At 47.7% G+C, this 16,556-nt stretch overlaps 1 protein-coding gene across 3 annotated transcripts in view; it reads left to right on the forward strand.

The window, feature by feature from the left end:
- Positions 1-5,232: 5,232 nt before the first annotated feature.
- Positions 5,233-16,556, forward strand: part of LOC119373188 (sulfotransferase ssu-1) — an 87,789-nt gene continuing 76,465 nt past the window's right edge. For all 3 annotated transcript variants that reach the window (XM_049420359.1, XM_049420358.1, XM_037643191.2), the window contains exon 1: positions 5,233-5,409. In XM_049420359.1, coding sequence (XP_049276316.1) covers positions 5,234-5,409 — 176 coding nt within the window. In that variant the 5' untranslated portion in view covers position 5,233. The remainder of the gene's footprint in view (positions 5,410-16,556) is intronic.

Raw genomic sequence — 16,556 nt, forward strand, 5'->3', positions numbered from 1 at the left:
AATGCTCTAACTAAACACCCTTTAGGAGGTAAGGGTGTTATGGGTTATCGAAACACCCATGGCCCGTACCACAGCGTGCCAGATGATAACTGGGACTCGCTAATTAAAATGTCGTTGGATCTTAGGCAAGTTTAGATTAAAAGGCATGTCTCGTTTAGGGATATCTACAAGCGTACCATAAATGTACGCCTATTCTCTTAATATTTAATGTTCATTCATACGGAACAGGAATATCTCCACCGGCACTGAACGGCGGCTTAAGATACTATGGCTATATGTACCAGATGGCCATTGTAAGGTGGTGTAGCAAGGTCAATCTAAATAGGTCGCGAAACTCGGAACGAAAAGTGGTCGGAAACCTATTGCGACAAACATCAACACCCGCGTGACGATTAAAGCGCTACTAGGTGAGGGGGGGGACAAATAATGAAAATAAAAAATTAATTAAACGTTTATTTTCATTAGTTATAATTTTATTTGTCACGAATTAAATTAGTAGATTACTTTAATCAAACTTTAGTCTTGGGTATGTGGTTGAGTGGCCAATTTTTTTCGTTTATTTTCAGAAACAGCGGGCACATGCAGGCAGTCTGGTAACATGGGCCAACGGTTTTGCGCATTTTCAGATGCAAATGGTGTCGCTCGTTTTTGCGCAGTAGGTTTGTGCCTGTCGTCCGTAGGTAGTAGTAGTAGTAGTACAACTTTATTAATAAGGGTTGGGATAAGGGGTCATGAGCTCGATGGGTGGGGCCCCAAGTCCAGGGCTCCACTGGCTACTGCTGCCTGCCTGACGTGACCCAGAAGCGCAAGCTGTACCTCTGGGTCAGAGCTGGCGAGCTGGGCCTCCCATTGATCGAAAGTATTAGATGATTTCCTCGCATAAGCGTTGTTTTCTAGTCGTGGTACTTGGCAGAAGGTAATATAGCCCATCGCAGCCATCGGGAACCGCTTCAGTGACTGTGTTTTGCCAGCGCACGGCCGGCGTGCTGTCGCCCTTCGGGACGATGAGTCCGCCACGCTACGCGAAGAAACGCTGCACTGTCTACGGATGCAAGAGCAACAGGTGTGCAAGGTTTGTGTGCACGTTGAATTGTTATGCTACTTCTGATTTCTCTGTTATATATTTTGGGGTAATATCCTGTTCAACTGCAATATTTCGCCAATAAAATACACCTTATTTATAACATCTGTCTTTTTCGTCTTCCCGTTATTTCGCAGGCGTCCATTATGGAGCCGTCATAGTGATAAGAAAAATAACGTGCAGCTATAAAAAAAAAAGTAAGAAGCGGCGCCCGGTCAAGAAATTTCATAATTTCGCGCCCATCGCGTTAAAACGTGACGTCATTTCCGCTTCCGGTTGTGACGTCATCTTTTTCTTTTTATTCTGTTTGTCCCCTCCTCACATAGATGGCGATTGTTGCAACAACTTGCCACCGGCTTGACACGTGGGCTTCTACGAAAGTTACGCTACCAGTTTACATATACCTTGGGTGTAGCACGAGCGCTCCGTCCATGTGTTGGCGCGTGCGTGCACCTTCTGTGCTGATGTCATCTGTAATTGCTTGTCCCCTGACTGGTAGATTTTATTTTTCACATTTTTCAGTGATAAGGGTGTTTAGGCTATTGGAAACACCCTATGGTATGGGTGTTTTGATACGTCAAAGCACCCTTTTCCTAGGGTGTAAGGGTGTTAGTTATAGACACGGCAAAACCCCCTTAAGGGTGTAAAGTGGTTTACTGTGTACCGCAAGACATAAGTATCACTGACTGTCCCCCCTACCTCACTGTAATGTCTGTGACTGTCCCCCCTACCTCACTGTAATGTCTGCAGGCGCTGTGGGTAGTGTGACAAGCTAGCTCACCGCGGTCACTGCAATCATTCGCAGGACCTCACAATATTATACGACTTAAAATTGACAACAGCTCCGTGACAGCTCATTAACGCGCCGTAGCCGTGCGGATCTGTGTCACTATTCTCGGTAAGTTCAACCACTTCGACCAGTTTTCGGTAAGGACCACTTCGATCGCCGCGGAGCTGGCTGCACAAAGTGTTGCAGCTTTCACCTACAACATTACGCAGCCATGGTCAGCTCCTGTATCTACTGCAGACTCACGGGCTGCCGCATTGTCCTCAAACATTTCATGGACATCACCTGCTTACACGCTAACGCTTGTCTAATGCAACGCAATACCGCTCTGCAGCAGCCGCAGAGGAATATCCCGTCACTCCGCAGCTTACTGCGGAGTAGCGGACAAATTCCACTCAGACCGTGTTAGTGAAACCCTTTTCCTTCATCAACATTGATCCCGGTAACGTCACTGCCATGTCTTCAACAGCGCTGAGTGGAATACTAGAGCTTAACAGCTCAGGTGGGCCTGCAAATACAATCTATCTCTCCCTATCTTTTAAAAAGTTATCCCTTTTTTTTTTCGTACGATTGCCACATGTCCATGCCGCTGAGTGTCGAAGCCGGAAACTTCGAATACTTTCATGGTCGGCTGCAGCCCTTGGCTTCAGTGAGGCAGGTCGCCGCGGTGGTACAGTGGTTACTATGGTCTGCTGCTGACCCCAGATACGCGGGTTCGATCTCGGTCGCGGCGGTCGCATTTTCGCTAGAGGCGAAAGTGCTACCGCAGTATCTGCAGCATCTGGCCCGTGTACTGTGTGCGATGTCTGTGTGCGTTAAAGAACCCCAGGTAAAATAAATTTCTGGAGTCCACCACTACGGCGTGGCTCATAATCATATTGTGGTTTTTGTATGGAAAGCTCCGGAACTTATTAATATTAGCTGCAGTGAGGCCTGAATATTATCCGCCATTCCGCGTGCGCCTAATCGTGAGCGATCGGGAGATTGGAGTTGCTGTAACTTCGCTGGCATCCCATGCGTCATGCGAAGACTCGGGGGATCGGCTCCCAGCGGTGGCGAGCTGTCCTTTCCATGAACCTTCTGTTTTTCCTGTCACTTGCGAATTGTAATTACAAAAATGAGTTTCCTCGGTGCTGTTCCTGACTTTGTTTCAGTGTGTAGAGCCGTGTGGTAAATTGTTTGAACCTCACGCGGGGAAGTCACGCGTATCGAATGACTTCGGCAGCGACGAAGAAGGAGATAACGTTCGGATGAGATACATGGCCAATCCCCCGTAGTGGGTAAGAGCCAAAAATTAAGGGCCAAGCAAGCAAACAAGGACACGCTGATTCACTTGGATGCTCGGTGTTGCGTCTCTTCTCTCTGGCGCCTTAAAGCCTGTTTCACATGCAGCGATTTTGCTCCAAGAGCGGAGCGGCTGCCGTTGCGGAAGCCCAAAAACAGGTTTTTTAGAGCGACCAGTGGACGCTCGCAACGCCAGCGATCGAGATCGCCGGAGTTGGAAAAATTCGCTAGCGGCAGAGCGTCTGCCCAAGGTCAACTAAGGTCAACCAATGATCAACCAATGGGAGAGCAGTGACGTGCGGAGCACGTGACTGCAGGGGTGGAGTTGAGGAACGGGCGCGCGCGCGCCGGGAGGCACTCGGTTTGCTAGCAGACGACATCCGCACCAACGAGCTGGCAGTGTAGAAGTGCCGTTCTTTTCCTTTTGTTGTCCTCTACGGCGCTTCCGTCAAAGCAGACAAATCGTTTGCACATGTCATTTTGTTCTTTTGCATTTTTATCGAATCGTGGCACCAACATAGGTCCGGTCAGGGGGACCGTACGGCACTCCGCACTTGTAGCTCGCAGCACATGCTGCTGTTTTTTCTTGTTTACCACTCTGGCCCAGCACGTTCGAAAAGTTTGCTGTTTTCTTTTTTGGATGGTCACGGACCCCGATGACGACAAGTGCCGCCGCCTCTTTACTGGAATGCCCATGGGCAAAAAGAGGGACGAGCTCCTTCACAAACACACAATATCGTCGACTGGGCCGCTTGCATCTGGTTGCCGGCCCAGACGGCGCACCAACGCCTCGCGGCATTCGAGAGCAAAAGCCACCGAAAGCCCCGTGAAAGCTTAAAAACACAAAAGCCAATTCTTTCTTCTGCTTTTCCATGGCCAAGTGTATGTGCGTGCAACATGACTTGCGTGGTAAAAAAAGAAAGCTGGAACAGAAATAAACGTGACTACTGAAGTTGTTTAATTGCACTCTGATACACTGCACATTTTCATCATTCAAGGTCTAGGCGCGTGAAAATCGATCACCGAAGTAGAAGGCTGGTGAAACTTGCAACCTGAGCGCACCAAAACAAGCGAGCCCGGAGAAAGGAAACCCGCGGATAACGGGCGCTTCCCACAACCATCACTGCGCTTCGCAGAGGCGCGCGCTGCGCAAAAGCGGTGCATGTGAAACGAAGCCGCGTCCGAGCGTCCTGCTGCCGCTCGGTCGCTCGCATGTGAAACAGGCTTTAGACGCTGAAGCGCGGTTTTCCCACGGGCCGCATTGAAAGAACCACTAACTTTATTGGCCCCGCTATTAGGATGATGCATGACTGGCCCCGCACTTTTCGAAACTGGCTCCTAAAACGTGAACAACAATGCGGTTAGCTCTTAATTGTGGTCACTTACAGACGCTGCTTACTATGTTTTGTTCGTTTCTGCTCTTGGGTATGCGCGGTTGTTTTGTCTTCCAATGCGCAGAGAGTTTGTTTTCCTTGCGCGAACAGCTTTGCACGTCTTGTGTTCTCATTCCTCGTCCGTTCCTTCTTATGCCTTTTTTTGTTATTTTATTACGGCTGCTTATGCCACTGGTTTCTCTAGGTTCCAACCCGAACTATCATTTCTACTCATCTGCAATTAGGGCACGCACTGGTGTGAAAAAAAAAAATAACTTCAAACGTTGGAGAACACGAGGCCGCACGCACAACCATAACGACTAAGCCGCACGTGGCTGACATAAAGCACGACCCGCGGCGTCGCGTGGTAGCTTGGTAGGCGAGGTGTCACTCAGCTAAGCTCGACGACGCGGGTTCGATTCCTGGCCGCGGTGGCCGCATTTCTAAGGGAGTGAAATGCAGAAAAACACCCTTCTTTTAGATTTAGGTGCACGTTCAAAAACCCATAATCACTAAATTAAAGCACGGTAATTGCTTTGGTCACTGGAACTCTGCGCCATTAAGAGTCATCCAGCTGGACCCTGACAGTAAATACTCGTGCTAGAAGCTGGTGAACAAGTGATTTCTTGTTTCGCACATATTATGTTCCTGTAATTGACGGAATGACCGTTTCAGGCTGCCAGTACAGCTTCTCCCTTTTGTGCGTAGATGGCAGTGCGGCCACTGACTCGCATGATCGAGGGTATGCCCTGGAGCCACTATTTTCCCGAGCAGTGCGTGCGCTCGGCACTCGCCTACCAGCCACTCCCAGGCGACGTGTTCATCGTCAGCTACCCCAAGTGCGGAACCACCTGGTTGCAGTACATCGTCTACAACATATACAGGTACACGGGACGTATTATACCGATCCTACTTGCGAGGCGAAGTCTTAGCCAAGCAGTGTATAATAAAGATAGACACAATTTATATGTTAAAAGACGGGGCGTGCAAACGCGGACACGAGAAATGTCAGGACAGCACAATTACCGTGTGTTGGCAATTGTCCTGACTTCTCTCCTTTGTCCGTGTTTGCACGTCTTTGAACATGAATCCCTACCAATTAGCTCAGCATTCTGTTATTCTAAACATTTTTCTATGGCAGCAAAGTTCATGATGCTCGCCGAAGGAAAATGGCGACGAAATGTTTGTACATACAAGAGCACACATCAAGCCACATTTAAGGATTCTGTATGCCTCTTGTGTCACAGTGGCACATGCGAAATATGGATGATGAACTAAGTATCTGTACACACCCTATGGTAAAGATCGAATGGCTATATATATATATATATATATATATATATATATATATATATATATATAAACCAACAAATAAATCGATGAATTCGTGGAATGCAATTCTGCGTTTTCATCAACATGTCGGTGCGCCCTACCTAGGAGACGACATTGCATGTTCATGTTTTATGTAAAACTTCTTTATTCCGAAGTACTGATATGCATGTGCTTGCTGACACTGTTTTATTGGTCTGAATATAGGGCTAATATAAGCCCCTGTGCTTATTCGGTGAACATAGACCTTTTGCGTATCATCATCAGCCTGACTTCGCCCACTGCAGGCCAAAGTCCTCTCCTATATGTTCCATCAAGCAACCCGGTCCCATGCTCCTGCAAACTTATTAATCTCGTAAGAGCGTATGCTTGGGCATGCTGGTAACTCATGCTTCACTTTTCGAGCGCACAAAAGAGCAAGGACGAAGAACACAGCGCTGTGTCCGCGTCATTCTTCGTCCTTGTTCTTTTTGTGCGCTCAAAAAGTGAATCCTAAATCTCGTCTGCCCACCTAACCTTCTGTCTCCCCCTAGCGCGTTTGCCTTCTCTTGGAACCCAGTCTTTTGATCTTAATGACCAGCGGTTATCTTGCCTACGCGCTACATGTTCTGCCCATGCCCATTTCCTCTTCTTGATTTCCACTAAGATGTCCTGAACACCCGTTTGTTCCCTGACCAACTCTGCTCTCTTCTTGTGCCTTAAAGTTACACCAATCATTTTCCTTTCCATTGCTCGCTGGGTCGTCCTCAATTTAAGTTGAACCCTATTCGTTAGTTGCCTGGTTTCTGCTCCGTAGGCAAGTACCAGTAAGATGCAACTGTTATGTACCTTGCTCTAGAGGGATAGCGGTAAACTACCATTCATGATGTGAGAATGGCTGGCAAATGCGCTCCAACCTATTCTTATTCTTCTAGTTACTTCAATCTCACGGTTCGGCTACAAGGTCACTACCTGTCCTAAGTGGACCTGTGCGCCGGGCCAAAAATCACCGGCGGCGGCGGCTCGGGAACGACGTGGAGTTCATCGAATCCGCGGCGGCGCGGGGTCGGGGAGGGGGGAGAGGGAGAGAGAGAGAGAGAGAGAGAGAGAGAGAGAGAGAGAGATGATTAGATTGGAAAGTTGGCTGGGAGAGAAATTTGTCCCTTTAATTTTGCAAAAAATCTTTCACCTAAAGGGCGAGGCAGTGACTGCGATAGCGACATGTCGTAATGTTATACGAACTAAGGCAGCTATAGCTCTTTTTGATCCAATCTCGCGTAACTCTACAAATCGCTGGTGTATGGGAATACGACCGCACCAGGGAGAGAAGCGGTTTTCGTGCAGTTTGTCGTATCACTAATGACAGCACGAAGCGTTGAGATCCCAGCGCGCAGAAGGGCATACGAGCCGTTTGCTGATGTATGCCGAGATAGCGCGCGCGCCAGCGCTCACGACCGCGCCCTTAAAGTCAAAGTTCACAGTTGTTGCTCGAGCCACGCAGCACCCCCTACACCAGTGTCCCTTCATGCTTCTTCGTCGAGCGAAAGACGGGCGGGGCGTTTCTTTTCTAGTTGAGGAGCAATCGACGGCAGGCCTCGCACACAAGATGATGTTATCGCATGCGCCCTCCGCGCGATGGAGATGGCCAGCTTATTTCATCTCTGCTTCGTGAAAGAACCCCAGGTGGTCGAAATTTCCGGGGCCCTCCACTACGGCGCCTCTCATAATCATATCGTGGTTTTGGGACGTTAAACCCCAGATATTATTATTATTATTATTATTATTATTATTATTATTATTATTATTATTATTATTATTATTATTATTATTATTATTATTATTATTATTATCATCATCATCATCATCATCATCATCTCTGCTTCAGCCGTGTTCCTCATCGGCGCTCGCGATATTTTACTCGCGACTACAGCATACGATGCGCGGAGCAGTGTTATCGATTTGGACTTCATACGGAACATGACGGTGACGGTGAATATATGTCCAGAGTGTCCATATAATATTTATCGCAATCACTATACAAAAAACGCCAGGTCTGCGCGGAAGGCGCAGCACAGTCACAGCGAAAGCTCGAAGAGCGGCATTTCTACAGAGCTCGTTATAAACTCTTTTTGTGGCTACTAATACAAGTACACCAGCAACAGTACCCACTACGCCACAAATAATATTTGTGAAGTTGGGAAGCACCCACCACGACATTACTCGTCATTCTGCGGAGAAGCGAGGTACTATCTGTAAGGCATTATGTGCAGTTTCTTGATGCGACGGCTGATGACGATGAAGAATTAGTATATAACTAAGCCTTCTGTAATGGGTTGGACGCTTTAAAGGACCCACCAGTTACGTAATTCGCATTGTGTGACGCCCGGTCGTTATTTCACTCTCCCACCACGCTTTATAACATACGCTAACGTGAGAAAGAGATAGAGAGAGGGAATGAACTTTATTGAGACCCTGAGGAAATGTATGATGGGAGCCTTATGGGCTTCCTTCGCAACCAATACAAATGCACTTGCAAGGAAACCACTACGCTATAAATCTTCATAATTTTTGTGAAGTAGGGAAGCAGCCACTATGCAATTTTTCGTCATTCTGTGGAGAACCGTGGTACCTGCTAAACACCTGTAAGGCATTATGTGCCCTTTGTTGATGCTGTGGCTGATGACGATGCAGAATTATGGCAGAACCCTTCGTAATGGGTTGGAAGCATTCAACAACCCACTCGTTGCGCAATTCGCAATGTGTGACGCCTGGTTACAGAATCCGCGTTGTGTTACGCTTGGTTGTTATTTTACTGTTCTACCACGCTACATTAGATATGTTCATGTGGTTCCTTCCCGAGATGAAGCCTGTATAGGATGTTTTTGCAAAGCAGTTTGAAGTACCGGCATAGCTCTGAGGTAGAATACTGGTCTCCCACGCAGAGGGCCCAGGTTCGTACCTCGTTCCATCTTGGAATTTTTATTCTATTTCGTTTTTCTTTTATTTCAAGCGATAGTGGTTACGGACACCCACGGCACCGGCGGACAACTACGGCGCCAAAAACGGCCCTTGTTGTGATCTCATAACAGCTTTCACTGTAAAACCGTGGAAGCGGGCTCACCTTTTGTTCTGCAGAGCTGCATCGTCTTGACTGTAAAAAGTTCGTCCGTTGGAAGAATAAAAGAATGCGCCTTTTCCAATGGTTTCGTTCTCGCCTTCACTGCCCTCCTTACCGGCAATATCTCCTCGCCACATTCATATTTCTTCATAAAGAACGCGTACAATGTGAGCAGTTAGCGTTGAGCCTATCAGGATTTCGCGCTGTCGGCTACACCCTGTTATCCGTGATTTTTCTCGGGGCCAGTGCGTGAGCGGAAGAACGCGGTGTTACAGGCAGGTGAGGCAGGCGCGCGTCGCAGAGCTATTAAATGCGAAGCATTTCTTAGCGTACTTCTGCAACTTTGAGCGTATCTATCTATCTATCTATCTATCTATCTATCTATCTATCTATCTATCTATCTATCTATCTATCTATCTATCTATCTATCTATCTATCTATCTATCTATCTATCTATCTATCTATCTATCTATCTATCTATCTATCTATCTATCTATCTATCTATCTATCTATCTATCTATCTATCTATCTATCTATCTATCTATCTATCTATCTATCTATCTATCTATCTATCTATCTATCTATCTATCTATCTATCTATCTATCTATCTATCTATCTATCTATCTATCTATCTATCTATCTATCTATCTATCTATCTATCTATCTATCTATCTATCTATCTATCTATCTATCTATCTATCTAGCCGCCTACGACTTTGTGCTCTCCTGGCCGTTTCGTTAATCGGATGTATACCAAAATTGGTGTGGCATAAGATGACCTTATTACTAACATAAATGACAGGTCATATTTTTGGTTTGGATTAGCGTGATGCTATGAGCGAGGCCGACGCTTTTACGACCGCGACTTGCACTTCAGCTCTACCAGGGGGCTGCAACGGCAGTGCAAACCTGCGCACTGCCCCTGGTGCAGCTGGCGTAACACCGCAAGGAGCAGTTGGAGCGGCAACACCGCATGGCGATTCGGTGCTTCATAGGACTCCCGCGCCAGTCGCCCGTGGCTGCTTCATTGGCAGAGGCCCAGACGTGGCATCTGTCTCTCCTTATGCTGTGACAGGCGCTGCATCATGTGGACCGTCTCCACATGGCCCCAGGGGCGATGCCCTCCTACGAGACTGTGGAGCCGACCAGCTTCACGGATGGGACAAATCTGCGCGCTCTATGAAGAACTGGTGCCCATGGCTCCCTGTCCTGTCCAGCCCCCTCCACCACACCAGCAGCCTCTGGACGTGCATTTTGAGCTGGGCAACCTCAGCAAAAGGCGAACAACGGCGTGCGAGCTCCACCAGTCAGCCGTGGCGAAACTCCACGACAGGCCGCAGGGGCATCTCCTGGTGTTCATGGACGGGTCTGTCCGGGACAGCCCCCGCTCGGCCGCGGCTGCCTGTGTCATACCAACGACTGGGACGACCATCCGGTGCTGCCTTCCCTTTCACACCAGCTCCACTGCAGCAGAATTGGCTGGCCTTCACTTGGCAGCCGACTACCTCGCTGCTATGCCACCCCAGCTGCCCGTGGCGATACTGTGCGACTCCAGGCCAGCCATACAAGCGCTGCTGCAGCCAGACCAAGCTGGCATTACCGTGGCGTTACTGCACGCCAAGCTAACCGCCATCGAAGCTAGCGGTGTGCGTCTGTCCCTTCACTAGCTTCTCTCGCACGTTGGGATAGCCGGGAACGAGGAAGGCGACACCGCCGCTAAGGCAGCACACCAAGGCGGCAGCCCTGTCGGACTACTCCCGGCAACGACTGCGGCAGCTGTTACCAGCGGCCCACCCTGACACGCGGGTGGCAAGCGGCGAACCACCGCCACCCCTACCAGAGACCGGCCTGGAGAGACGCGAGCGGTGGCTGCTGCTTCGCCTGCGGACCGGCAGCGCTTGGCCTGCGGCACATATGTTTTCCAGGGGGTCGCTGCTCATCGCCTGCGTGTCGCAGATGCGGCGAAGACGAAACGTTGGAACATATAATTTGCGCCTGCCCTGCCCTGGCCGCTGAACGACGCTTGATGGCGCGCCGCTATCGCCTGCTCGGTCTCCCTGCGACAATGGTGGAGGACTTCCTCTTTCCCGCACGGTCAAAGATACAAGCCCTGCGAGCCTTCCTCGAGTTTGCGACTTCTGCGGACCTCGCCGCCTTATAGACGAGCGCTTTGGCTTCCTGCTCCCGCCTTCGTTGACAAGACACTCTTGCCGCGCTCCTCACTCCTTTCTATCTTCTCTTCTTCTTCTATCATCTTTACTTCCCCTTCCACATCCCTAAGGGCGCTGAGCCGTGCCCCCACAACGGGAGGCAGAAAATAGCGCCCCTTTTCATTTCTTATTTTACGAACCACTCTATCTCTTTTACGACACTTGGGTTAAGATCACCACCTCGCGGTGTTTTAAGGCATTGAAAAAATTGAACTTCTATTGAAAACGCGCCAAATGGGACAGACGTGTAACGCGTTGCAGGTGTTATTCTCGGAAGCCACAGTAATGACGAATTACTTTACTTTAGCGCTCCCAGGGGGCAACATCACCCCGCCGACCGGGAAAGTGGTAGATATGAAAGGCGCGTTTGTAAAGCCTGTACAGTCTGTGAACGTGGCGCAGTGGATAGCGTGCCCGGCATCTGTTCTTGCGGACCTAGGGGTCGTGGCTTCGATGCCCGGTGACGAAACTTTTTTCTTTGCCATCTGATCGTGTATTTTTTTCGGCGTCAATTCCGTGACGGAAATACGTCACTGAAGTCTTGGTGGACCCCGGCATAAAACACTTTCGTGTTAACAACAAGGTGGGCAAGCACGGACAAAAGACAGTAGTCAAGAAACCACAAACGCCGCTAACAACTGAAAAATCGTACAGCGGCGGAAAAGAAGGTAGATACGAATAGTTATCTGCGAATTCCCAGGAAAGAAGCGATACCTGTCAATCAGTTGCGCGCGGTGGTCTATACGTGAGAGATAACTGTTGCCTCTTCTCTCTTGTGTCCGTGTTTGCAAGGCGTGTCTTTTTAAAGTTAATACCCACCAACTAGCTAAGCTATCTGTTATTCTAAGTGTTTCATTGCCTTTACATCCATATTTATTTATCGATTTCCTCGAGTAAACATCAGAGAAAAAGAAAGTGTACTAACGCATCGATATGCGCTGTGTGCTAGGTCTAAGACTCCACGAATATGCTATCCAACGAGATGGGCGTCGAACCTTTAAAGGGCCCCTGCGACATTTTTGCGACTGTCTTATTTAGCACCTCAAATGCGTGTAGTTATGAATGCCGAAACGAACGCAAAAAGAATTATGCAAATTGGTGTAGGAAAAGTGAAGTTATTAGTCCTCAAAGCTCAAAACTCAAGCAGACGACGACGAGAAACGTTTTTTTTTTTTTTACATTTCGCTCTCCCTCTGACGTCAAAGGCCGGTTCCAATCACCGCGCGCGTCTTATAAAGGCATACCGGAAATGTCACCTCATGGTGGCCTTCCCACAGTACATTGCTACCGCTCTTTTTGACGGCGTTGTTACCATGCTTACGACAAACAACGTGCGTCAGCTAGCAGACGCTCCCATGATTTGTCGTCTAGTGCACAAAATCAGTCTGGAAGACCTAAAAGACCTCGAGAGCGAGCTCTTGCGACGCAGCGATTGCTTGCGTGTCGTGCACGCCATTGCAAATTGAAAGTGCGTCGCTGAGACTCGCGCAACGCGAGGATGGCCCCATGGGCCCAGACGAAACGCTAACGCCCGATGACGCGGAAGGCGTTGGCCGGTAAGCGTTTAGAATTCGTTTTTTCGTTGACAGCATCGTGCCGACCTGAGCGTCACGTGTTTCGCAAGTGCCGTGCCGGTGTGGCCGGTGTCGCTCGATGCCGCAAAAGGCAAAACGCGGAAGAGTATCGTTTGATTACCATTCCACAGCGCACCTAGCGTCGTGTTCATTGTTTTGAAAATATAACAGTTAGAAACAGGAATCATTTGTTTCTGAGAAAGCATGAAATGGGGTTTTGTTCCTCTTAGGCCTCCGTTATATGGCCTAGCTACCACCTTATGAATATTGTACGTCACGTGTCGTGTCAAGCCAATCAAAAACGAACGGTCTTTGTCGTCACTGTCACATGACATCACGCCACTTCCTGTAACAGAAATAGCCGATGTGTGTCGCCATAGTCCGAAATCAAGGTAGTTTATCCCGTGAATTGAAATTATTACCGCTTCAATTTCGGCGTTGCCACTTGCGCAACAATATCGGTGCATTCCAGAGTACCAGAAGAACCGACGAAAAAGACATGCTCAAATTGTGTCGCAGGGCCCCTTTAAGGCTGGAGGACGCCGCAGCGTTGAGGTCAGGCAGTACTCCTGAGACTTCTGGAGGAGAGAAAGATCCGACACGCTCCGGGTAGCGCTTCTCGATGTGTCCATCTAAAGATGTCTATTCATATCCGCAGAGCGCATTCAGTTACTCGAAAAAGCGGTGAACCGTGATATAACCTCTCTCTAGACCACGTCCACGCACCGGACACGCCAATGTAAAAAAAAAAGTGGACGAAATGTACAGAAACAAGGTCAAGCCTGAACTTGCATATGAATGTGTCCCCTATGTTTGAGAACGATGCAGAAAAATTAGGGGACCCTCAAGCTACGCCTTTGAGAGTTGAACGCGATACTGTAACGTGTACTGTTTCACATGCGAAGGGCCAACAAATGTTTCGCTCCCCTCGTAACATCGAACGAAGAAAGAAAAAAAATGGGAGGCGCAAGTGAAACGCTAACGCTGGCATCCGACAGACGGTACCAAGATATCCAAGATTAGTTGACTTGTCGCAGCGTATGGCCGTGCATTTTGATCGCTAGCGGTGAACATGCTGTTGGACAAATTAATTCACGAATTAAATACTTGTCTTGCTATAGCTGCACGGCGTAATCATTGTGTGAAGCTGCTATTACTGAGGAGCTGCTACGCTTTTCGTTAGGCCATGCGTAGTACTAAACAGCGATTCGGCCCATATTGCCTATGCCTACTTAAGCAAATTTAGGCTTAGATAAGCCTAGTTAATTAAGCTTAGTCAAGCCAATTTATCTAATCGATACCAATCAGTACTGATCTGTACTAATTGATACCAATAAAGATGCCGCATTAAGCGAACTTAAGCTTAAAAAAGCCTAGTTAAGCCGGTATATCCCGGCCTAATAAAGATTGGACCAACACTAGTCGATGCCAATTAATATTGACCGATACCAATTAAGCCAGATTATGCCAGATTAGTGTGGATTATGTCGGGTTACGCTAATCGCAGGACCGCATACGCAGGACCGAATGAAGTTGTGCTCAATTCAATCCAATTACACTAATCCAGGACAAGATGAGATGGCCTAGCCATGAGGTAGATTACACCCGACTGGTTCATATTAATCCGTATTAAGCCGGATTAACCTAATCCGTATTGAGCTAATCGTGAACAAGTCCATTTTGAGTAAGTTGAGAATGCCTAGCCATTTCGATGACTCAGTATGGCAACATTAGACCAATCCGGATTAACCCGGATTAAGCCAGTCTGAACAAGTCAATTTTCAGTAAGCTGAGATTGCCTAGCCGGCTGGATGACTGATTATGGCCACATTGAGCCAATCCGCATTACGCTAATCCGCGTTAAGCTAATTCGGAACAAGTCAGTTTTCAGTAAGTTGAGAATGCCTAGCCAGGTGAATGGGTCAGTATAACCACATAAAGCGAAGCCGGATTAAGCTAATCCGGATTAAGGTAATCTTGAACGAGTTAATTCTGAATAAGTTGAGATTGCCTAGCCAGTTGGATGACTGCGTATGGCCGCACTAAGCTGATCCGGATTAATGTAATCCTGAACAAGTCAATTTTGAGTAAATTCATATTTGTAGGAAGCGCCGAAAAAACCACAACACAGAGATCCGAAGGGAACAGCACCCAACTGTCCATGCTAATTTTGAGTAAGTTGAGATCGCTCAGCCAGTCGACTGATTATGGCCAGGTTAAGCCCATCAGGATTAGCCCGGATTAAGCTAATCCAGTTTACGCTAATCTAGATCAAGTTAATTTTGAGTAAGTTGCGTAGCCGGTTCGATGACTGAGTATGGCCACATTTGGCCGATCCGGATTAAGCCGGATTAAGCTAATCCGGAAGAATAAAATCATGAACAAGTCAACTTTGAGTAATGAGATTTCTTAGCCAGTTTTATGACAGAGTATAGCCAGATTAAGCGAATCCGGATTAGCGCGGATTAAGCTTATCCGGATTGACCCGACCAAAGCATCACTGACAAACCCGTGTGAAGTTGACACTCTTTCCCGCCAAAACAACACGAAGCTCAGACATGCCGTCGCGAAGCTAACTACGACACCTGGTCCTGTCAAAATTCTTCGACGCCTGGAGCACCGTGACCAACGCTAGAGCAACATGACCAGGTCATATATGTCATGACGTACATGACATGCATGACATGACTTTCATGTTATGACCAGTCACTTCTCTTCGTCATACGTTGTCCTGTCATGACAATTTCGGTGTACATCAAGTTAATAAAACGGCCGCTAGAGAGCCCCATGACCGTGTCATGTATGTCATGACGTACATGACATGCATGACGTGATTGTCGTGTTATTACCAGTCATTTATGTTCGTAATATGCTCTTGTCATGCCATGCTAATTTTGGTATACATCAAGTTAAAACAGCCGCTAGAGCATCATGACCGGGCCATGTATGCCATGACGTACATGACATGCATGACATGATTTTCACGTTATGACCAGTCAGTTACGTTCGTCATATGCTCTTGCACTGTCATGCCAATTTTGGTATACATAAAGTTAATCAAACAGCCGCAAGATTACGAAGACCTAGGCTGCCAGTTAGAGAGTAGGCACAAAATGCCTTTGGTTTGCCGTGAAATGCTTCGCGTTTAATAATAAATGCCTAACCTATTAGTTCCTAACATTATATTAGCAAGCCCTACCGTCAGAACGGATAAACAGCCAAATTTCCGCGCATTTTAGTGAAAGCGCTCCATCACTGCATGCTAGGCAGTACCAGCGAACGGGAACGTTTGAACCAATATGGCGTCCACAAAATCAGTGTCTCCATTCTGTAGCGGAGGAGGCGCACACAGAGAGTTAATATACGGATTCTAATATACTGACCGCTAACCACAAGAATGCTGACATCTTGGAACGTTGTCATTGTAGGCATGTGGGCTGCTGAATTTTTTAAAACCTCCTTGGTTTAAACACGGCACTTTTGCACAAAAAAGCCTTGTGCAGTGACATTATTCGTCGATGGCTTCTGCACGATTTGTTTGTATATAGGTTACTAAATGCGCGGCTTCGGGCACACAGTTATCTTGTATTTTTTATGTTTGTTTGAAGGATGTGAGGTAAGCTTATAGCGCTTTAATGCTAGTCACTTAATGTTGCGTTCGCCCATAAATGTAATCAAGCACGTAAACCACATCTTCATTCCAACATGTGCAAGCACTGAGTTTTTTTAATATAAGGTATGATAATGGCGACTATGTGCTCGGTTGCCATTACACAACAGCATTGCCATTACACAACTGCTTACGAAGCTGTGAATGCGA

Source organism: Rhipicephalus sanguineus, chromosome 11 (genome assembly GCF_013339695.2).
Source record: "Rhipicephalus sanguineus isolate Rsan-2018 chromosome 11, BIME_Rsan_1.4, whole genome shotgun sequence".
Taxonomy (NCBI): domain Eukaryota; kingdom Metazoa; phylum Arthropoda; class Arachnida; order Ixodida; family Ixodidae; genus Rhipicephalus; species Rhipicephalus sanguineus.